This window comes from Lissotriton vulgaris, chromosome 4_1 (assembly GCF_964263255.1).
Source record: "Lissotriton vulgaris chromosome 4_1, aLisVul1.2, whole genome shotgun sequence".
Taxonomy (NCBI): Eukaryota; Metazoa; Chordata; class Amphibia; order Caudata; family Salamandridae; genus Lissotriton; species Lissotriton vulgaris.
This window is the reverse complement of record NC_141691.1, coordinates 393,894,899-393,920,415: the sequence shown is the minus strand read 5'-3', so window position 1 is coordinate 393,920,415 and position 25,517 is coordinate 393,894,899. Positions and strand designations below refer to the sequence as shown.

At 41.7% G+C, this 25,517-nt stretch overlaps 1 protein-coding gene across 1 annotated transcript in view; it reads right to left on the bottom strand.

The window, feature by feature from the left end:
• Positions 1 to 25,517, bottom strand: part of LOC147718790 (connector enhancer of kinase suppressor of ras 2-like) — a 1,944,591-nt gene that overhangs the window by 940,067 nt on the left and 979,007 nt on the right. The window contains exon 10 of the mRNA XM_086967239.1: positions 22,723 to 22,856. Coding sequence (XP_086823365.1) covers positions 22,723 to 22,856 — 134 coding nt within the window. The remainder of the gene's footprint in view (positions 1 to 22,722; positions 22,857 to 25,517) is intronic.

Genomic DNA, 25,517 nt, shown 5'->3' with positions numbered 1-25,517 from the left:
GAGCTAGACAGAACATTTTGAAACCTTGATGAGCTCTCATGTTATTGTAAAATAGGAGCATTATTTTTGCATGTCATGAAGGATCCTTGAATATTCAAAATTTTGTTTTTAAAATAGCCTGTTATCAAGTCACAGGCTGATTTACTGTGTGGTATCTGCTGATTCAGAGAAGCTGGGTGAGTCATTGATCCGACTATAGAAAACAAGTCCTTTGAGGAATGTTTAGCAGCATCTGTCTTCCCAGCAAGGGAAATTGACTTTGCTAATTTAAACTCTTTGTGATAGGATATTGTGTGTTTATGGACAACCCACAGTCATTATATATCCCCGTGACTGAAAAAGTCTGCTGGATGTGATGATGTATTACTTTTGTAGATGGGCCATCTGGGAAAAACATTAGAGTTCACCAAGTTGCCGCCTATTGCTGTGTTTTCCTACTTTCTTCTTTGTTTCAACTTTCTTTTTTTGTTTTTCAACAGGGTACAAAACCAGATCAACAGTGTACTCCATACAGTACAGTGCAGAGGTAGCCTGCAGAAACCAAGTGGTAAATGAGCACACATGGTATATAGGTAGGACACAGCATTTCAGCAATGCCAGGGCCTGGTCTTTCCCATGAAAAGCAGGTTAACCGAGACTACAGGGGGATGAGGAGGGGAAGCAATACAGCAAGGCCCAGCCCAGAGAAAGGAAGGGAGCAGAAGTGCATAGGGGAGTGGAAAAGACAGAAGGGCAAAATAGAAAAGAGAGGGGCTAGAAATTAGCGTAAAGAGGAAGAATAGAGTAGGAAGTGAGGAACCTGAAGAGGGACACCAGAGGAGGGTTAGGAGCTGGAGACACCAGAGAAGAAGAGTGTTACAATGGTGGGACAGTGGCGGAACCCCAGGGAGCAGCTTGCAGGAATGCGACTAGAGCTTGGGAGACCACTAAAGCTTAACAGACCTGCCCACCTGTCAACCAGCGTTCAGCACCGGTCGTCCTGCAAGAATGGAAGGTCTCCACCTTTGTTGTATAGCATTTTAGGACCCTAGTATAATTTTCCCGATTCATGCCCTTATATAGGTATAAATCACCATGTCCTTATATAGGCATAGAAATCATAACCATATTTAGACATAGCTTATGCAGTCCAAATACGGCATGGCTACTTCCACTAGTTCCGAAAATCCACACCGATTTCTTGGAAAACTCGGCTTCAGCAGTTAGGGACTTCCCCTTGCTTGAATATTGATTTGTCGAAGAACACATGGAGTTTTCAAAGAACTGAGACTCTTTGATGACGTTATTATGTCCACCTTTACTTCATTCTCGGCACCTTCAAGGTATAAATATGCCCACACTCGCAAAGCACACACACAGTGGTTTGGAGCAGTTCGACTATCTACTTGCCAGGCGCATCTCGCTACAGCAAGTGCCGAAGGAAGCTGACCCTCCAGCAGACGCACTGAGACGCTGTCTTTTCTCCTGCCAAGAAATCCAGTTCCAGTGTTTCCAAGCTCCCCTTGCGGGGTGTTGGGAAATCGAGTCCTGAGACAGAGAGATACCAGACCTCCTTCATTCTAAACCAAGGTACAGAGCTGATTAGACCCTAAGAGAAATCTTGGATAGATTATTGGCAAAAGAATACTTACCTTATGCTACACCACACGTACTTCTTCCCTCGTACTATACTTAGGTTAGGTACATCGGGGTAGGTGTATTTTAGAAGCACCAGTTGAGTACTTTTAGTCTTTATTTATTTATGTATGTTTCTTGGTTGTATGATGTTACAAGGCGATCTTTTAGATTGCGGTACATCACAACGCATCTTTTACAAAGCAAGTCGTTACCACGACTTGCGCTGTAGGGTGCTGGACTTAGGAATAGTAAGATTTACTATTCCAACTCCAGCCTACGTACAGTAGGGAAGGTGTTGGAATAGTAAATCTACTCTTCCTTAGTCTACAGCGCCCTCTAGCTACCACGACTTGCATTGTAAAAGAAGTGTGGTGATGGCAGCGCGGTGTTTTGACCGCGTTATTATGGATGTTCCCCATGCTTTTTATGGCTTAAAAACCATATCATGCTTTTACAGAATTATTTTATAATACTCTTCTTGCTGTACGCATTATACTTTACAGCCAGTATTACGATTGTAGCAGTTCATTTCTTCAGCATGAGAAAGAAGACTGTTCAATAAATACTTTTTATTGAAAATGCCATCTTTCTATTTTCTCTGCACCTCTGATGAAACGAAGCATGCACGAATGACTGAGTAAAATATCTATCTATTGTTTCCACAACTCTGAAGATCTGTTTTAACTTGGGGAAACAAAGTTATCATGTTTATGCGGTTGTCAGAAACTAATCCCTTATTGTGAATTTGAGAAAGTTTCTAGTGACCTCTGAACTAGCTGGCGCTCACAATTAAGTTTAATACATTCGATAGAGACCTAGTAGTCACATCTATAGGATATATTATTCCAATGCGCAGAGCCTTTTGGGAATATAGGAACTACACTACACCTTGTCCTGTAGGTTATAACTGATTTGCTCATATGAGTCAATCCAGTACATGTCCAAGAGCCATTTTTCATTGATGGGGGAGAGCGTCCATGCCAGAGAATGCAGATCTTTAGCGTCACAAGAGCCATGTGGAGCAACCGCCCTTTGTGGTAGGACACTGTGGAGGAGTCTGTGTAGTTGTGGAGCAGGATCAGGGGTTGAGCGAGTGACACAGGGAGTCCCTGTGCCTCATTCGGCTTGGCCTGAACCGCCCCCGGAAGGGATGGACTGTGGGACAGTCACACAGTATGTGAACGAGGTCACAACGTGAGTCATTGCAGCGCCAACAGCTGACATGGTGCACCAGTCTCATCGCACTTAGCTTCAGCTGGTTTCAGTACCAATCTTGCAAATAATTAAAGAGGCAAAACGTCAGACTAGCCTCTTAGGCGCTATGGCCCAGAGCATTCTGCAGGTTTGCCCCGTTATCTGGCTCGTATTCCTACTTACTTTCAATCATTTTTTAATTCAACAATTAGTTTCTTTGGGAAAACCATGGGTTGTCTAAACAAAAGACCAGTTGCCCACTAAATTCTGGATTGTGTCTATTTTTCCGAAGTGTACAACTTTCAAGGGTTACCAGTTGTTTTTACATCTATTTTCCCACAAATTGCAAGTAGGTAGACTCCGCAAAAAACTGAAAATATTGACTACCTCTTAAAAAGTCACAAAACTGTGGTAAAAAATGATTGTTATAAAACTCTGTCTGTTCCTAAAGGATGGGAAGACAGCAGTCTTAAAAGAGCAAGCATTTTGTTGATGCCATTCATAGAGTAAAGCCCCATATATACTTGCAAGGCACATTTTTTTAATTATTCCAAAAAGCCATCAATATTTGCTAAATTTTGGGTATTTACTCGTTTCCACAATCCTCAAACCCTTGAAACATTTAGAATTCCCAACATGTGGGAAAAAAGGATGCAAATTTGGCCTGGCTGCATTTTGTGGAAAGAGAAATTTCGTCCGAGCTTACACAAATATAAAAATAGGTCTTAGCAGAGAGTCTGAGGGATTAAACAGTACATAACATTTAGACGTATAAAAAAAAAAATAACAACTGTCTCCTATTCTATGACAAAGATGGGCTGATATGCACTGTATAAATCATTTGCATCGATTATTTTTTTGACAGTCCATATCATTGGTTTAATCTGGACCTTGAAAATGTATTTTTCAATTCTGTCTCTATTAATTCTGCATTGTACAGGGAATGAGTGCAGTAAATAGTATAGTACAGCTTCTAAAACACTGAAACGTTTGCCTTTGACCGCGCATATCTTCAGGGTGACCCGAAAACCAATTTATCAGCAGCCAATCCAGACAACAGCCTCTTCGCTTTAAAAGGTGTGTGAAAGTTGACAAAATTGATGTACATAGACAGCATTCATTCCCCTTCTTCTCCCACTCCACTCCCTGTGGGCACCATGGATACTGTAAATTATTGACCGTATCATCCTGCCAGTAAGAGCCCGTACCCCTATGCATATGTACAGCCATTCTAGGCACCATGGCCTTTTTACCCATTGGAATCCCCGGCTTCCCTCCTGCGCGTATCTTGCACCCCCTCTCTCGTGTATAGACCATGAAACCCTTTCCCTTTGCGCGATCCTGATGTGAAAGGCAACCCTCCTGCTTGACCCAGGCATTCCCCATTTCCCTCTCGAAGAAGCATCCTTCGCCTCAGCTGACATAGCCCCCCCCCCCAGCTGTATCTGACTGCCCCTGTTCTCTCATGTACAGGTCATAGGATCTCTCTCTCTCTCTCTCTCTCTCTCTCTCTCTGTGCGACTCTGACCCTGTGCGCACCCTGACCCCCTCCTTCTCCTCACATGAGCAAGTCATAAACCCTCTTCTTCCGCAAGGCCCTGTCCTTGAGAGTCATGGCCGCGCCTGACCAACACCTCCTTCCCTTCCATGAATGCCCCTCTGTTGACAAGCCTTCCCTCCGCGCTCGATTGTCCACGTGGCATGAATACCACTCCTTTGATGACCCCTTCCCCCGGGTCCGGCTGACCACACATGTCCGAGGCCATCACCTAAGCCAGGAGATACCATTTACTGCCCTCATTGTATGAAGTCACCCCTCTTCAAAGGATCCACTATTGGTCCTAGCCACCCCACCCCCTGGGCTATGATCAGGCGTACACATCCTACGAAACACTCAGCTGCGTGATTTCCCTCCCCTCTTATCAACAGGTCAAGGGTCCCCATTGTGAACGTATGTGGAGTAGGATCACCACGAGGATTATAGGGATGTCTTTCTTTTGCGTCATACTGTCCTGATTGTACCATCAAATGTTTTGTAAGGTATAAAAGCAAGAGTCTCAGCTCACTTGTTAGAGCACCTCCCGAAAGACACTGTGTTTCGTGTCCGAAATGACTGGCTCTCCTCATGAGAATTAAACTCTGTTCTTGATTCCCGCTTCCAGCGCCCGTCTCTTTATTTGGTAATTATTCAACATGGGAACTAAGAGGCGGTTTGCGCCAGCAACCTGGGCATCGATAGCAATGCGGGCTCATTTTCCACAATTGGCGTCCCAACGCGGGGTCCATCAGTGACATAAGGTTCGGTAAGAGAGATCCAGACGAAGAAGTGAACATCTAAATGATCGGGGTATGCCTGCCTTGAGAGGGCCCTCGCCCGGCTGCCGATCGACAGAACTTCACCAATTCTGAACGGACCTCTCTTGAGTGACCTATTGTCCTGACTGGAATCCCACAGGAATGCTACATGGAGTAAGAGAACGATCGAGCGCTGGAGGAGGGAGTCGAAGAACTATCCGTATGGTCCGGTCCGGGTAAGATTAAGTAGGGTGTTTTTACGCCTGATTGGTAGGGTGGCTCTATCCGCCTGATTGATTGATTGTTTGTATTGAAAGTCGGTATTTGTATACTGATATTGTTGGTATTGGTTCATTTAGCTTTGAAGGCTACTTGACATATTGGTTCTCTTTTGAGAACGAGACATTCTCTGTTTTCAAACAGCGGCGAATAGGAACGTCGTCCCTCTTTGCAGATAGAGAAGGGTAGGTAATGCAGACTTTTGTCCCCGTTGTAATCCGTCATGCCTACTTTTCTCCCCACTGATTGTTTTGAAGTCGATTAATAATCGATTGTTGTTCTTTGAGATCTTCCCTGTCCACAAACAGAGACGAATAGGAATATTCTGTTTCCTTTATGGATAGCGAAGGGCAGGTAATGCAGACATTTGTCCCCGTTGTAATCCGTCATGCCTGTTTTTCTCCCCATTGATTGGTTGGTTGCCTGGACACTGTTGTCCCAGGAATTGTTTCGTTTGAGGTATTTTCTATTTGCAAACAACGTGAAATAGAAATATTCTGTCTAGTCTTTGCAAGTAGAAAAGGGTAGGTTATGCCCCTTTGTGAATTCGTCAGTCCTACCCACTCCCCACTGGTTGGTTATTGGGGGGTAGCTCGCATGGTCCGCCCAGGAGACTACCCTTATGGAGGACATATGCTCCCCGCTCATGGGCCATTTAGTAGAAATAGACCGACTGGTCCGTCCAGGAGGCTACCCTAGTAAATGGAAGTACATCGCTCGGTCCGTCCAGGATGATACCCTAATGAAGGAATATATGTTCCCCTTTTGATCGATAATCTCGTTCCACCCCGGACCATTTATTGGAGGGAACTCGCCTGGTCCGTCCAGAAGTACCCCCTAGTGAAAAGGACACATAAAAATATGAAGTGATCACCGTTCCCTACTAACAGAAAGCTTTAGCTCGAAACACGCTAAGGAAGAGAAAGAAAAATAAAAAGAAATCAGGCTAAGTCAGTAACCCCCTGATGAGCTTTTGACTTCACTAAAAATAAGAAACATTAGAAATAGTTCGTAATAAGAAATATAAAATGGCGAAAAGGTTTGATAGCAGAAAATAGCCACGAGGTAGCTAGGCTTCACTGCCTATTCCTGCTCCCAACATGCCTGCCTCATTTCCCACCACGCCCAAATAACGGTCACATGAAATAGAAAGCAAATCAATAGGTACCTACCCCCATTCCGGAAGCTCCCGAAGTGCAACGGGTCCGCGGTTACGCCCATCCGGAAGGCGAGGCCTCGAGGCACGAGGGGCTCGCCTGGCCACGGTCAGGAGGAGATGATGTTGGGCAGGCGGTCCAAAGAATGGCAGAGACCTCTCCTTCTCTCCTCTCCTGCTGCCCTGCAGGCCACGGGGGGGGGGGGGGGGGCTGTCTTGCCTCAGCCACCGACTACCCCCCCCCTTCTGTCTCTCGCCTGGTCCGACCCACGAAGAAGGCCGAAGCCGGGGGCGAGAACGGCGGCAAATCAAGTAGTCCCGCCACATGCCAAATTCCTGGAGAGTTGGAGGTAGTCCCGCCACATGTCAAAAAGGGAGGGGGGGGCTGTCTTGCCTCAGCCGCCGACCACCCCCCCCCCATCTTCAATAGCCGGCACGGCCAATATCGAAGCGACGGAGCCGAGGAACGGCGCGGGGTCGCTGGAAGGGGGAGGTGGCGCAAACGAGCCTCCCCCACCTCCCTCCAGGTGGAGGCTTCCAGCGACACCCCAACACTCTTTGCTTAAAGAGGGTCAACATCAAAAAGCGGTCTTCTGCCCAGGACGGGCACTCGCTCCATATCGTCTCTCCTCGACCTTGAAGATTCTATAAGAGCCGGGGGGCCCCCGACCCCCTGCATGGGTGCCCCCGCCCCCTTCGCTGGGAACCACGACATCGGAGCAACTCCTGCCGGCACCAGCCTCGGATTGGAAATGGCTAAAATGCAGCCACGGCACAGACTTGTTCAGTTCCGGAGGAACACCAGAATGACCCGGTAGGAAAATTGTTGCCGCCCTTCCCACTCTTTGACTCATGGTCCATATTGTTAGACTGTTAACCGCATAGCACAAGACTTTTTGAACTGCCAACGGAAAGTTCTGGGCCAACCATGCGAGACTAGAGACATTCTGACTGTGCTGGAACTCGCCTGACCCCACCCAAAATGGCGTCGACACAAAATGAGACGTTTTGAATAAACTTTGTTGCACCCTGATTGCGCGAGCTTTTTGCCCCGAGATATATATATCGTTTTGGATAATGAAAGTAGATATGAAGGATATTGAGTATGTGCTTGGACAATGAATTGACTTTCGGGTGGGTACTGATTATGAGTTGGAATGGAAAATGAATTGGTGTAATTTAGGTAATGAATGAACATTGGATAATGAATTTATGAATTTATTAAAGATGAATTACTGACATGCATCATGTTTGCTCTGTAGGGGAGTTTAATACGATTTTATTGCACTGCCACACTTTATGCAATGAACTGCCACCAGCTTTGTTCTTCCTATGTACAGTTCCAATCTGCTCCGTGGCTAGTCCACTGGGTTGTAGGCCTGTATTTATACGTCAACACTTTTTATTAAAAGTATTTTTTAAAACGAAAGCATAATTGTAGCGGTTGCATTAATGAGTTTTGAATGTATTACTACTGTGAGCAACGAGAAAGTATGATGAAGGCTAAAGGTTAAAAAGGACCCGATATTTAGCAGCCACACTATGTGTCACAGGCAGCCGGAAAAGTGCTTTAGAAGCCCTAAAACGACACCACAGAAATGCCACCTGACCGCCACCCTTGTACCCGATCAAAAGGGGTTGCGACCAAGTAACTCATGTAGATACGCAGATCGTGAATGATTATCTGTCTGACATTTCTGGTCCCTCTGGGCTTAAACGCCGTGATGGTAGAGAAATGCACTACGTGGAGATAGGTCGAGTATGTGGTAGGTAAAAACATTTCCGGATTACTGCATACTGATGAGGTTTGAATATTGCCCCCCCCCACCCCTTCTTTCTCCTCCCTTCTGCAGGTCACGTCGGAACCTTGGCTGATGTATGGAAGAACGATGACCGAACCGCCAATGAGAAGGGGAAGAAGGGAATATGAGTATGGTCCTTATGACAAATAAAAGTTTTTTAAAAGACGTACACTTAAACATGACTGTTCCTCCTTAGAACGTAGCAACTGGGAGGATGGACTGACATAGAAACTGGACAGGTACTGAATGACGAAAAATTGACTAGAAACGACGCGTTAAATAATGTAACTGGACGTTTTGACTAGGTAGGGAAAGGACAAAGAAAAATATACGGGTAAGGGTTATCACGGCACCACCCGTCTGGGAAGTTAGAAATGTTGCTGGTGTTCAAAATGCACTGCCCCCTTTTTCGCACTCTTATAGATGTAGCCAAGCTGTCCGACTGTTCTCCCGATCAATACTTGCCGTTGCCTCAGCCCGGAGAACTTCCCACCAAAGGAAGGAACTGAAAAATGGTTTAAAATCCAACCATGGGTAAATAGCACAACCAGGCTAATTTCTGGCCGACCAACGACTGAGGTGTAAGTATTGGCAATTGGGAACGCTGGCCGACATAACTGGCGAGAAGGAAAGGGAGGGAAGGGTAGAAAGAGCTAAGCACATAGATAAATAAGATAGTAAAGATACGTAGGATATAATATGAATTTTGTTGGCCATCTGTTGTTTCCTGTCCTGTCGTGAATGTCTTATATATGTGTAATGCATGTGCTGTCTTCCCTGTCTGAGTTTGTGTGTGTAATGTACGGATTTATGTCTTCCCTCTGTCTGTATTTGCATGTTACCTGACCTTTACTGTTCTGTGTTGTGAGCGCACTAAATGACCTATTTTCGTACACGTCTCTCTCTCTCTCACCACTCCCTTACCTCTCTCTCTCTCTCCCTCTCTCTCTCTCTCTCTCTTTACATGTCATACGTGTACCGAATGGCTCGTTTAGATTGCGAACGACTCTCACTCTCTATGAGAGTCTCCCTATTTTCTCTCCCTCTTTTTGGTAAAATTGTGCCTCACCGGCACCAGTCTGATTTGATACTTATTGAACGCGGAGGTGTTCAGCGAAATTGACCGAAATAAAAATGATTGTAACTTGCCATATTACTACCTCTCCTTTCTACAAAAAATAAATGAACTTGAATTGGCTGAAAAGGAAAGGACAGGTAAGACGGCTAAGGTCCCCCAAATCTGGCCATTCATAGGGGAACTGTATGTCAATGGCACCTTATGTCTGTTCTTCAGAGACGAATGCCAACGTCTAGATTGACACCCAATGCCCAGATTGCCCCACCCCTTCGCACCCAAGCGCGAGCGCCCGAAGTATACCCTCCCCATTTGATAGACCCCAGCTACTGTCCCAGATATAAACATGATGACCATGAGTAGCTGTTGACCCTCGAGAAAACATTGTTTTGCCCGACTCTCGACGATAGCGCCCCCGCCCTGTTTGAAAAGGTTAGCCAGTCCTGAAGGGAAATGCTCCGCTAATGTTGAAAATGATGTAATGCACAGTTGATGGAAATATTATTTTGCCCTCACTTGAATTCTAAATGGGACGATGAATAAACCTGCCATAAACTCAGTGGGAATGCTGACACATGCACTGCTTGGTAATAGACCTCTGACTATGACCGATGAGCATAAACTCTCAAATGCGTAGAATTGAGGGAGGAATTCATATGCGTAGATATCTTCTTCTGCCATTTCTCTAAAACGTTGTCTTGTACCTATTCAAAGATTCACGATCACCGAAGGAGATGGGTCAGATGTGACGTACAGCCTGACTGCAGATCTTGGGACACGTATGACATCGACCAAAGGTGGAGCTGCAGAGCAACAAGACACGGGACGAGACCGCAATTTCAACGTGGAAAATGAAAAATGACGGGCCGCCTTGAAGCCCTCCGACTGCTAACCCACGTGTGCCTGGAGTCTCCGTCCGCCTTCTTTGGGCCCGATTGATGGGCCTGCCTGCTTGTTATCCTTTGCTCCCTTGGTCCCTTTTGTGTGTCCCAGGAACTCTGACCCAACTCCGCTCTCTCACTCTCTCCTATCGACTATTTGAACAACATTCACCCTCTTTCTCACGTGACTTTTTGCCAAAGGAAAGAACTGCATTCATATGGGAATAGGGTGTTGCCATAGAACTATAGGTGCCGAGCATAAGGCGCCGCCAAACGGATTGTTTAGGGAACAGGACTGTGGTCTAACAGCAGAGGACTGACCGCACCCTGCAACGCGTAAGGATGGAACCGAGCTGGACCTATAGCTCCACCGCCGGTGCTCAACAGCGCCAACGAAAGTACCCGGATTAGAGCCTACCAGTGATGGCTCGCTGATAAAAAGACACTGTGACGAAGAGATCTTGTGTATTGAACTGAATTCCGCTCTCAACTCAAAACTGTTCATTGGTCACATTTTTTTTAAGTCAGAAAGATTTATGCTATGTAGTGCGTTTAATTGTCAGGAACACAACGAAAATGTAATTTCCTATGTACTGCATTCTTCCCATCACCTTAAACTGTCTATGATTGTACGCCACATGTTAGTATCGACAAAATGCTAATTCATCAACGATGCTTGTCTACCTGCAAACACATCAGTTGCAAAAATGACTGCTGTTATGTAAAAAGGGGCGACTGTGAAAGTTGACAAAATTGATGTACATAGACAGCATTCATTCCCCTTCTTCTCCCACTCCACTCCCTGTGGGCACCATGGATACTGTAAATTATTGACCGTATCACCCTGCCAGTAAGAGCCCGTACCCCTATGCATATGTACAGCCATTCTAGGCACCATGGCCTTTTTACCCATTGGAATCCCCGGCTTCCCTCCTGCGCGTATCTTGCACCCCCTCTCTCGTGTATAGACCATGAAACCCTTTCCCTTTGCGCGATCCTGATGTGAAAGGCAACCCTCCTGCTTGACCCAGGCATTCCCCATTTCCCTCTCGAAGAAGCATCCTTCGCCTCAGCTGACATAGCCCCCCCCGCAGCTGTATCTGACTGCCCCTGTTCTCTCATGTACAGGTAATAGGATCTCTCTCTCTCTCTCTCTCTCTCTCTCTCTGTGTGACTCTGACCCTGTGCGCACCCTGACCCCCTCCTTCTCCTCACATGAGCAAGTCATAAACCCTCTTCTTCCGCAAGGCCCTGTCCTTGAGAGTCATGGCCGCGCCTGACCAACACCTCCTTCCCTTCCATGAATGCCCCTCTGTTGACAAGCCTTCCCTCCGCGCTCGATTGTCCACGTGGCATGAATACCACTCCTTTGATGACCCCTTCCCCCGGGTCCGGCTGACCACACATGTCCGAGGCCATCACCTAAGCCAGGAGATACCATTTACTGCCCTCATTGTATGAAGTCACCCCTCTTCAAAGGATCCACTATTGGTCCTAGCCACCCCACCCCCTGGGCTATGATCAGGCGTACACATCCTACGAAACACTCAGCTGCGTGATTTCCCTCCCCTCTTATCAACAGGTCAAGGGTCCCCATTGTGAACGTATGTGGAGTAGGATCACCACGAGGATTATAGGGATGTCTTTCTTTTGCGTCATACTGTCCTGATTGTACCATCAAATGTTTTGTAAGGTATAAAAGCAAGAGTCTCAGCTCACTTGTTAGAGCACCTCCCGAAAGACACTGTGTTTCGTGTCCGAAATGACTGGCTCTCCTCATGAGAATTAAACTCTGTTCTTGATTCCCGCTTCCAGCGCCCGTCTCTTTATTTGGTAATTATTCAACATGGGAACTAAGAGGCGGTTTGCGCCAGCAACCTGGGCATCGATAGCAATGCGGGCTCATTTTCCACAGGTGCATGTTGTATTGGAATGACGATTCTCAGATTAACATGACCAGAGAATCAGAATTTCATTAATGACACAGAACTGGAACTTTCAAATACAATAAATTTCCCATGCACAGAACTCTCATCCTCTTTTAAATGCAGATCTGAAACAACTCCTCTCCAACTTCCTCCATCCTTGCATTCCTCTTTTTCCTGTTCCTTTATGCCTGAGATTCTGTAACCAGAAAACACCAGTAGCAAAGAAGATGCATACAAAAGCTCTAAATGTAGAAACTATGGGCCAAATGTATCAAAGGGTTTTACCCATTCTGTTTCTATGGGAAAAAGTGTTCATACATAATGCCCTATGTCACTTAAATCTTTATCTTTTACATTCTCTTCCTTAACATTTCCACAAATGTATCCCTCCTTTTTTTCTTTTATTTTTTACATAAGCACTCTTTTCTTACTTTACTTTGGGTGAAGAGTGAGGGATAATGTTAGCCTCTGTGTCTTTAATGAAATCAAAATTCTCTGGTCATGTTAATCTGAGAATTGTCATATCATTACAAGACCAGAGGCTACCATTAGGCATGTTGAAAGCCCTTCAACACCACCTCAGACATATGTTCAATCGGTCAAAAATAGTGTTTCGCAAAAGTACCTACATTTGACCAATCTGTAACTTTCATAATATTCTCCAGACTTCCCCATACCAATATGACTTGCTAGCCATTGGTACTCTAACTGAATGAGCTTTAACCTTCTCTATAGTCACTCCTGCTTGTTCCATTGCACATCTCACCCATCTTGAAATTGTCGCTGTACTCACCGTTTCAAAAGGCTTTACAAATGAAATAACTGAAACTCACCATAATTTATATTCTCCAACACCCTGCATTCATACTCCTTCAAACAATCCACCACACATAACTTCTTACAATCATCATATTTTGGATAGAATATTAAATTTGACATTGTTTTTGTCCTTTTCTGAATCTCAAAAATACACCATCTGGACTAATATTCCTATTGTTCACCTCCAAAGACTTCACATCCGACACCCTTCTAGAAGATATCAGATACAAAATTGTTGCTAACTTGATAAAAATATTATTTTTATTCAAAAATCTATTAAGTGGCCATTCTTGAAATAACTTTAACACCAAATTGGCATCCCATAACACTTCATATTGTGCTTTAGGTGGTATTTTTATCCCAATGCTCTTTAGAACCCTACAAACCAATGCATTCCTACCCACAGCCTAACCTGCTACTAAACTGTGACTTGCTGAAATTACTGATCTATAGCACAACTATTTGTCTCGAAAAGCACACAGAGAGGGAACATAAATTTTACAAAAATGCTTAAATGCAAAATAGGTAACACTATCCAGTTTCTTCAATGATGTGAAATATGATCTTTTTAATGAATCCTTGAATCATTCATGGAGTGAGATAGTCGAACAAAACAGCCACAATACAGCCAACGTGTTTCGCCCCAATGGGGCTTCCTTAGGGCACTGAACCAAATCCACCAATCTTATATTGATCTCTGATATAACAGGTGGATCACTGAAATAATATCGACGGACATAATATCGAGTTGCCAAAATATCGTGGACAAAATATCGACAGTCAAAATATCGAGTTTGTATCTACAAACAGGTAAGTACAAAAATATCGAGTACAAAATATCGTTAACAAAAATATAGATGTAAAAAATATCGACTTTATTAAAAACAGTGTTAAATTAAATTAATATTAAATTTTTATTACTAAAATATACTTAAAACGACTTAAATTAAATTATAATAATTAAATAATAAATGAAAATAATAAAAATAATTTTTTAAAATCTTATTTGTTGACCCTGAACCCTAAAAATACCCCTTTACCCAAAAACCCAAAACTGACCCTGAACCCTAAAAATACCCCTTTACCCAAAAACCCAAAACTGACCCTGAACCCTAAAAATACCCCTTTACCCATGAACTGAAAACTGACCCTGAACCCTAAAAATACCCCTTTACCCAAAAACTGAAAACTGACCCTGAACCCTAAAAATGCCCCTTTACCCAAAAACTGAAAACTGACCCTGAACCCTAAAAATACCCCTTTACCCATGAACTGAAAACTGACCCTGAACCCTAAAAATACCCCTTTACCCATGAACTGAAAACTGACCCTGAACCCTAAAAATACCCCTTTACCCATGAACTGAAAACTGACCCTGAACCCTAAAAATACCCCTTTACCCATGAACTGAAAACTGACCCTGAACCCTAAAAATACCCCTTTACCCAAAAACCCAAAACTGACCCTGAACCCTAAAAATACCCCTTTACCCATGAACTGAAAACTGACCCTGAACCCTAAAAATACCCCTTTACCCAAAAACTGAAAACTGACCCTGAACCCTAAAAATGCCCCTTTACCCAAAAACTGAAAACTGACCCTGAACCCTAAAAATACCCCTTTACCCATGAACTGAAAACTGACCCTGAACCCTAAAAATACCCCTTTACCCATGAACTGAAAACTGACCCTGAACCCTAAAAATACCCCTTTACCCATGAACTGAAAACTGACCCTGAACCCTAAAAATACCCCTTTACCCATGAACTGAAAACTGACCCTGAACCCTAAAAATACCCCTTTACCCATGAACTGAAAACTGACCCTGAACCCTAAAAATACCCCTTTACCCATGAACTGAAAACTGACCCTGAACCCTAAAAATACCCCTTTACCCATGAACTGAAAACTGACCCTGAACCCTAAAAATGCTCCTTTACCCTAAATTTATCAATATTATTTAATTAGCAATTAATTATTAATTAACAATAACAATAAAGTAAATATATTAGAACATTAGCTGTAATTATTTTAATAATTAATATTATTTTTTCAAAATTAATTACTTAAAAATTACACCAAATTATATATATTAAAAATGTACTCTAATTAATGTAATTAACTAATTACAATTAATTAATTAACAATTATTTACTAATACAAAATATGTTCAAAATTATATTAATTAATTAACTAATTAATATTAATTAATTATCAATTAATTATTAATTAAAAATATTAACAAACATATATTAATTAATTAATTATTATTAAATTACTTCCCACCCTATTCCCCTATAAACCCACAACCCGCTACAGAATTACATTACGCAATTATTATAAAAACAAAATTCATGTAATAAAATATTTTATAACATTAATACACACTATTCACACATATTATTACATAAAAATACACTATAAAATATTATATATTATAAAAAAATCGATATTTTTGCTATCTATATTTTATACAGTCGATATTACTTCACTTACCTGAAAAACGATATTTTTGTAGTCGATATTATGTCCAGTCGATATTTTGTCCAGTCTATATTAAAAACTCGATATTATGTCCAGTCGATATTTTGGAGTCGATATTTTGTCTCTATACCATAACAGGTCACTGTATTTTGGACTTTGCGCAGATAAATGATCTCTCCTCCGTACCAGTAGTAGTTATCCCGGATAGCACCCAGTCAAACACACACTTTAAGCTGAAAGTCCACAGTTACTTTGGACACTTAAAATCCTCAGACTGTGTGACGTCCTTCCAATTCAGATAACTGGTGTTCACTTTAATATGTGACACTCCATGTATTGAAAAAGTTGCTTCTTCAATGGCTCTAGTAAGATGTTGCTTCTCTCGACCCACCTCAAGCCTAACAACAAATACAAATATTTGTCTCGCCAAGTAATTGCTCTGAAATTTTAAAACAGGATATTAAAACTTGTTTTCTCAAACACAGGGCAAATGGCAGAATTTAATCTAACCGTCTAAATGTATCAGTACAATCTTACTCAGAGGGATCAATTGTCCAGGAGGGAAAATCCTCATATTTATTCACAGTGACAAATTTACGTCACATGTTTCTCCTACTCAGGTTTTGACTCAATCTTAACCCTTGTATGTTGGCCCATCCATCAGGAATATTTTCTATTAATGATCTTTTGTACAGTCTCTGTGACTGTGTCTCTGCACAATCAAACTTGCATATTATTTTCTTTTGTAAATTTAATGTGGTACACCGAAACAAATTCACATTGCCTCTTATGCGCAAATATAATTCTCACAATGTCGTATAGGAATATATTTTTTACAATCACTGCCCGATCCCCTGGTCTGTTACACCATGGCATCTTTTTCATCCTTATCATGGAAAACTGGACAACTGTATAATACTCAAGAATGAATTATATGCTATGTTTTTAGTTCTTGTCATTAACTGATTATTCAGTCATTATCAATGCTTTGTATGTTTTAATTGATATTTTGTATATGATCTTTTTTTTAAATAAATGTTGTACTTGGATGGATTTTTTTATCTTTGCATATCTGTACTTTGATGACCTTATAATATAAGTATTGAATACAGTGAATTAACTGACTGACTGCTGATCTATAGCAATTTATAGTTCTGTAACTCAAACCTTTTTCAAACAGTTCTACCAAAAAATTCACTATTTCCACTATATGAGCTTCCAGGGGATCCATATTCCTTTCCATGCACCAACGTACCCAAAATTTCCAAACTCCTCTACATCTTCTCTTTGTTCCTGGCACCCATGACTCCTCAAGTAACCTTGCAGTCCCCTATGAAAGTCTCTCAAATGCACTGGATCTCCTGATACCTTCCAAATAAGAAGGTTCTATGTGCCATTCTTTATCAATGGATGATATTCTCCTTCCTTGTCTTTCAACACACCTCTCTCCACCTGTAGTAAAAAAGGTTTCCCGGAAGCCATCTCAAAAGCCGCTGGAATCCAGGCCTGAGTCACCCAAAATGGTGTTATCTACACCAACTGACAACCTTCTCTTCTCACCTACAGAGGTCCCCCCTGAATCAACGCAAATGGTGGGAAAGCATAGTGCTTTCTGTCCTTCCAATCCTGTTGAAACACATCAAAAGCTGCAGCACCTGGATCTGGCAAAACTGTAATAGCTCTCCATCTGACAAGGCTGTCTGCTTGCAAACAGACCCACCTCCATCTGACCTAATGTCTGCTCTATTTTCTTGAAATACCCGTGCCTCAACTTCCAATCGCTGCAATCCTTCACATTCCTTGAGTTCCAATCTGCTACTACATTCCTCACACCTGGCAGGCACTCTGCTCTTATAGAAATTCTGCTCTCCAAACAACTCATTTGCTACATCTAAAAGCCTCTTTGACCTGCTGCCACCTAATCTGTTTATGTATGACATAGCAGAAATGTTGTTCCTCTTCATCTAGACTGCATTTCCATGTAATTTCTCCCTGAAACTTCTCAATGCAAATAACCCTGCTATCAATTTCAAACAATGTATGTGAAGACTCTTCTCTATTCCTGACCAGGCTCCACCTCTCTTCTGTCACCTAATCGTGCTCCCATCCTAACAGACTGGCATCCTTTTCCAGAACCAAATTCGGTACACATCCAAAAATCGTTCTTCTGTTCCATGCTTCCAAGTTGTGCAACCACCATTCTAATTCCTCTCTTGCCTCCTTATTCAACCTCACTCTGTCTCCATACCACAAACCTATCCTCAAAGCTTCCGCTTTCACTCTTTGTAGATCCCGACAGTGCAAAGGTCCTCGGAAAAATTGCCTGAATTAAAGAAAAAAACAACCCCAGTATTCTTACTACTTCTTTCAATGTCATATCCTTCTTCCTCAAAGCTTTTTGTACTTCTTTTTTTATCAGCCTCACCTTCTTTTCTGGCAAACTCAGAACTTCCTCTATTGGGTCTATATTGAAACCTAGAAATTCCAAATTCTGCGTTGGTACTAGAATTCACTTCTTCAGATTCATCAAAAATCCTAAACTTTCCAATCTTTCCACAGTTATTTTGAGTTGTGTCACAAACTCTACTGCATCCTGAGACATTATTATAATGTTGTCCAACTACACAATCATATGGAACCACCTCTCTTGTAGGTAACCATTTGCGAACGGCGGGATCCGAATGAAGAGCATAGGTCATACTGATTCTTTTACCTTGACAAACAGTCAGAACGGGGTAAAGCTCTGAACGAACGGATTCATGAGGCAATGTCCATATTGAGTTAAAGTACTCCCCACTGAGGATCTGTAAGTAAAAAGGTCCCACCACACTCACAGCACACTTTAGGGAGTGTGCTGATATTTGCACCACTCTGGCTTTCTGTTTTTTGCCTCTTTACCACACCAGAAGGCTGAAACTAGTCGACCTAAAACCATAAGGGATACGGAGGTACATTTTAAACCTCACGTTGCTCCCGATGATGTTTTCATCCATGTCCTAGGACCCTTCCATTAAAACTTTTATAAGTGTTATCCCTAGAGACATTTTTATCATATAACTGCACTTTACATAGCACTTCACTTTTGTCACACTAACAACCAGCTCCATTGTAATTCAGGCATTGAAGCACAGCTTGATTGCACTAGGTGATCCATCTGGGCTTCGATGATGAAGCATGCCACCTACTAGGTAGGTGGGCGAGGGGTTTCCTAAAACAATTTTTTTTTTAGTTTGCGCTCCTTTTTACGAGAGTTTGGACAGAGAACCATGGCCCAAACCCTTTAAAGGACTTGTCTGCATTGTTTATTGGATTATGAATTTCCCAACATGGTTCTGCGGCCACCAATCCGCACTCCTCGGATGTCTTATTTCATAAGGGCTAAACATCTCTACTCCAAAGGATCTTTAATAACACTGTTTGAGGTTGAGGCCTTGTCTTCCCTTAGATCATTATTCAGATCATCATCTTGGTCCATATATAAAATATATTCATTATATATTTTACCTCTACTCTGCCCAACTCTCTCCTCAACTTCCACATCATACTCTTCCTCAGAAATTTCTTGTGTGCCTCTAAGGACACCTTTGCCTTGTGTGCCACCACGGACACCTATCCTTCTTGTGGAGTTAAATTCATCTTTTCCCCTTGCACTTAAAAGTTTCATTTTCCTTGTATTCTTAGCTGGTCTGCTATTCCTACTTTCCTCCTCCTCAGAGCAATACCAAAAATTCTCCTCAGATCTCACTTCTTTTCTCTTTCTATTCATTACTATTTCTACAACCTCCCTAATAGAGCTCTTCATTTCGCGTTCAATTAATCTCCTAAAACACTCTTCATTCACTCTCCCCTCAACTATCTGTTGAGTAACATTTTTTCCTCTGATGTCCTCCTTTAATCTTTCTTTCAATTCCACTTGCAAAACTAATTCCCAAATCTGCACAAAGGTTCTCCTACTTTCCTTTGTCCGAAATTAACTCCTTCTAAGTTTTTTTGTTCAGCTTATACTCTCCTCGCTACTGCAGGTGAAATGTTGTCATGGAAACAAAACTCGTTAGGTTTCTTTCCTGATGCTCTGTCGTTTCAGTTTACTTCCTCCTAATTCAAAATGGCCACCGTGGTCTCGCGAGACCATGGTCAGCCAAGCCGGTGCATTGGTTTAGTCAGCCCGGTTGATGTGATGAAGAAAACAAACTGTCACCTGAACCGGACGCATCTTCCTCTGCTCATGCTCTCCGCGTGCCAACGCACAGCCTCCTCATGCACCCAATTAATCAGCCCAGTTGATGTGACAGAGAATGCAAACTGACATCTCAAATGGACGTATCTTCCAATGCTCCGCTCTCGGCATGCCAAAGCGCAGCCTCCTCACGTGCCCAACACTTGATACCACTGTTGGAGGCTTTGCTTACGATACACAAAAGTCCTGTATATTTCAAAACATTTACCTCTGATGTTTAAAATTGGGTAAGCACATGAACAGCACTGTGTTTCCATTTCTATATTTGTAACTCTTGTTTAACCCATTAAATCATTCAGCTCTTCAAAATTCCAGATTTAAATATTCACACATATTTTTTTTCTTAGTACTTTTCTACACCACTTCAGACTGACCTTTCCACATTACACATGCTTCTGATAATTAGACGCTTGTATCACAAACATTCATCAAACTCCTCTCATACTTTCTTTCTTACATTCTCAATTATAAACACTGCAAATAAAATGAACTTATCTCTTCAGGAGCAGCATTTAAAAGATGATGAGAGTTCTGTGCATGGGACATTCATTGTATTTGAAAGTTTCAGTTCTGGATTTTTCATGGTTGATATTCTTTAGGAAGGGTCGTTGTCAGGAGTGGCAATAAAAGATTATGCATAATGGTGGCCTCCAGTCTTGTAATGAAATCTGGTGTGTTTCAAGTGATAATAATTGGTAATACCATTATTCAGAAAACCCACTACCTGGATGTCTGCCTCTTATTCTGTGAACTATTTAGAGAGATGAAATAGTCCCAATTTGGAATAATGTTAACCAACACAGGACTGTGCTCTGTGAGTGTTTTTTGTTGCTAAACAGTTCTTTGGGGATTCACTTGTCTAATGATCTAGAGGCAGCGCATTCTGATAATCATTTACACCTCAAGCGGCAGTGGGAATGTTTTGCAAGAGAAGTTATTCTTAGGTTTATATTATCAATGAAATAGGTGACGAAGGTAAATGAAATAGAGAGTTGTTACTAACTGAGAGAACTAGAAAATAGCGAGGCTAAAGTACAGTTTCAAAGTGGATTCATGAGGAAAAGATCAAACTGGTAAAGAATTTTCATATGACAACGAATCACGATCTGTCAAAATAACTCTCTAGTTAATGAATTTCAACATACTTCTCCATAGAACTTTTTTGTCAGTCACAATTTTTCCCCCAACATGGTTTGGGGAGAGTTGAATAAATTTAAAGAGTAAATTAAACCAGTCCAACATAAAGTGGAAACTGCTTTTTCGAATTTGTATCAAAATATGGCTCAGAAAGGTAAAGGTGTTGAGATGTGTAAAATGATCACAGCCTAGAACCTTTGAAAGTTGTTGCAGACATTGAAAATCTAGAACCATCATTTTTGGGCCATCAACATCTTGTTCTAACTACTATGGCCTCTGTTACAGGCTCCTTGTCATCTCCACAGGCATATACTGACGCTGAAAATAATGTTTTACCCTGTATTTCATTGTGAAATAACGGCAATCACAGACTAAAGTCCACAGATTGGGGAATAATCTGCCAGACTGTGAGATTAAAACATATATTTGCTACCTGCCCTGAGCTGGTGTAAATATGTGTGGTGGTGCTGGTTGGTGCGGAACGGGCTCAGGGAGGTGGTCTAGGGGGCGGGATACTGTAGGCTTGCTAGTGGGGCCGTTTTTGGGGGTGAGCATGGGGAATGCTGTCCACGCACTGTAAAACCACTGCCCATAAAAGTGGTCTGGTGTTTCAGGGCACAGAGTTTTGGGTTTGTAAACATCTGACCACTCGGAGTTCCCACATGTAGTGTCCCTATAGTCCCTTAGAAACTCATAAGGGAGGCCTCTGTGTCAGCAATCGATGAACAGTTTGGAATGTCTATGGAGTGTCAACTCTATTCACTGCCATAAGGATGAGATTCAGAAGCCAGCAGCTAATCTGGTCCTAGATGTGTGCACACCTGTGAATCATATCTTGACTAAGTATTGGCAAAACAAATAGGTGTCGACTATTGGTTTTCCGAGTTGGGTAGAGTTGAACAACAGGAGCGCAGGTGGGAGTAAATGGGACAGGGAAAAAAACCTCTATAAAGAGGCCAGCGCTAGCCGCATCATAACACATTTTTTTCCTTATGGTGGTTGGAGTGAAGGGAGATAAGCAACAGGGACAGCAAAGGGGTTGAGGAGAATAAGCAACAAGGATTGGTGGTAGAGGGAAGAAGCAACACGGAGCGTGGTTGGAACAGAAGAAGTTAAATGGACAGGGGGTGAGAGGGGAACAAGCTACATAGGCAGGGGTAATAGGGAACAATCTACATAGGTAGGGATGAGAGTGAAAGAAGCAATTCAGACAGGAAAGTGAAAGTGGCAAAAGCAAGAAAATCAAATTAAAAAATAGTATCATTACAGCGCTAGCAGCCGAAGGACCTTAGCCCAAATAAAGCAATGAGTGCTTGGTCTGTGCTGCAGCCGAAAGGCTTGGTCTGTGCTGCAGTTAAGAGTAAAGAATTGAAGCTGTCAACCGCTGCCCAATTAGAAGTCAGCTAATGAGAGTGACAATGAAGCCCAGGAAGGGTAAGCAATGGGCAGACTCCAAACCCTTTGAAGAACACAATAAGCGAGAGCACATACACAGGCACTGACACAGGCAAGACCTAAAAACTGGGGTAGCCGTCTTTTTACATATTAGCATAAGGGGGGATGATAGGAGATGCTATGCCTTTGCTTCCTTCCACAACAGGGTAATTTTCATGAAACCACAATTGACGTGTTTTGAATTCTACTGGGTAATCAACCTTACATTTCAAAGCAGAAAGAGCCCAGCACTGCACTGTACAAATAAAACAAATATAAGGCTTCCTCGTCTTGCAATGATTTTGAGATAGAGTCCAAGAACGCTCTGTTGCTAAAAATAATTGCATTTAAATACAGGCAAATTGGGTTACTTTTATGGTTTACCTGGGGCCATACATCCCTGAAACAGGCGACAGGATGAAAACGTCATGGAGGGCAGAGCTGTCCATCTTAGAGGACATGCCGATGGTGCCAGTCGGCGTCGTCGAGCCACTGGTGGGACTGGTTGGAATTATAGGCTGTGAAGAAAATGAAACAGGCACTTTAAGCACTGGCGATGTCTCTTTGCACATAAAACAGTGATGCACATGTGTCAACGTCAGTTTACTTCCTGGCCGCTTTTATCTCAATTTTTTCCACCACGTAAATCAGAATCCACTTTTCCAGTTAATAATTTTTGGATGAATTAGTTTTGCAATATCAGTTGTTTAGCAAAAGGAGGGAAACCACTGTTGCTACGCTTTACTTTTAAATGTGTTTGACATCCTTTTATATGACTTCATTATTCTTCGAATGTGACAGGACGTATTAAGAGCAATACAACAACGCTAACAGCAAAATGCACCAGCCACCAGAACGTAGGAGTCACAAGAAAAAAAGAAATGCCACATGCGCTTCGCTAGTACATATTTCTATGATAAGGTACGTCACAGAGGAGCATACGATCCTTTGGCTTATAAATCGTGATACCATTTTCCAGATCTTTCTGAAGGGCTCCAGTCTTTTTTTATAGCTTGATAAGCTACTTTCTTTGCTGTGTTAAGTTTGGAGATCTCCTACACCGATTCTTTCACTTACAATGTATTACATTTTTCAGCTTAACGTTGCAGGTTTTGCCACGACCACAGACCCTTTGATCAACAGAGCCACACATGTAGTATTTTTTTCCTTCCAATGTCAATGAATAATCATTTTTATATATAGCACATCATAGCACGCTTGCTATTTACAAGCGCTATAATTAACAAGTGTTTCTTTGTTCACTTTAAGTGTATTAAATGTATCAACTTTGGAAGGATGAGTTGGACATGATAGTATTTAAAATCATGACTTGGAGATCGCTCCAAGAGTCACTGGAGAGCATTCAACTTCCTGAGTCATTATGCCTCCCAAGCGTTGACTTTCTGATCAGTTTTGGCAATTAAATTTGTGTTTGCAAATAGTTTCTACACCCAGTCTTAGGAGGTAGTACAATCCTTTGTCAAGTTAGCCTTAGAGCCTTTGTCAGAGCCAGTTGGAGGGCCAACGGTCAGGTAGGGGCCACTGGGCCTCAACATCGGGAGTGGATGTTGTTTGCCACTGATGTCCCGGGACCCATCCTATTGTAGGTCAGCAAATGGCCACTACAACCCATGCTGATCTTGTCTCTCGGGGTAGCTCCGGCGAGCAGTCACAGACTTCTCAGGCAGTACGGGAAGAGGTTCTTGAGCTCAACTATCAACCAACAGTCTCAATACAGAGAATGTTGATTCTTTGTAAGAAAGAAAGTACTTTAATCAAATTGTTGTATACATTACTACATACTCCAATAATCATATCCTGATATACTTAATCAATGTCTCTAGTCACTATGTCCCATGGACTCTACACCCACCCTACACAAAACTATAAGTAATCCCTCTCAGACAGAACTACTGGTTGTACCAGAAGGAGCATTATCCTATAATACGCTTAAATGGCTTTCCTTTATGGGGTCCTCACTGGACATTTCAACTTCTATACGTAATCTAGGGAGTACGCTAAATACCAAACTTCTGAAGAAAGTACCTAATGCCTGTTTCTATTATTTAAAAAACGTCTTCAAAATTCTACCTTTCCTGGATTGTTGCCATCATATAACAGTGGTCAATGCTATTATCCCGTCTTGTATTGATTAACGAATTCTGTTCTATTGTCTGCTCCTGTCACGGTAATAAACACTCTTTAGTTAGCTTTAAGTTCTGCTGCCCTTCTAGTCTGCAATTTACCCAAATTCCATCACATTTGGCAAGCCCTAAGGCAATTGCATTTGCTCCCTGTATTCAAACTGATTGCCTTTAAGGCCATTACTATTATCCATCGAATCCTCGACCTCCAGTTTCATGATTGTATGGTATCAAAATGTACTAGACATTTGACCTCCCGCAATCTAAGATCCAATGATCTGCTACTTTTGCACATACCTAGAACCAAAACAGTTAGTTTTTATGATTGCTCTTTTTCAGTTGCTGCTGCTTATCTTTGTAACTCTCCAGCAGTATTCTTACGGTGCACGGACATAATATTGAGTCCAAAATATCGATTGGACATGATATCGAGTTTTTAATATAGACTGGACAAAATATCGACAGGACAGAATATAGATAACAAAAATATCGTTTTTAAGGTAAGTGAAGTAATATCGACTGTTAAAAATATAGATAGTTAAAATATCGAAGTATATAATATAGATAGTTAAAATATCGATTTTTTAATAATATATAATTTTTTATAGTGTATTTTTATGTTATAATATGTGTGAAAATGTGTATTTATGTTATAAATAATTGTATTTAAGGAATTTTGTTTTTATATTTATTGCGTAATTTAATTCTGTAGCGGATTGTAGGTTTATGGGGGAATAGGGTGGGAAGTAATTTAATTATAATTAATTAAATATGTAAATTTATTTATTGATAGTAATTTGTAAATAATTGTTAATTAATTTATATGTGTTAATTAATTTAATTGTAATTGGAAAATAATTATTATTAATTGATTAATTGGTAATTATGTAAATTTTGCTAATTTAATTCTGTAGCGGGTTGTGGGTTTATAGGGGAATAGGGTGGGAAGTAATTTAATTATAAATAATTAAATATGTAAATTTATTTATTGATAGTAATTAGTAATTAATTGTTAATTAATTTATATTTGTTAAT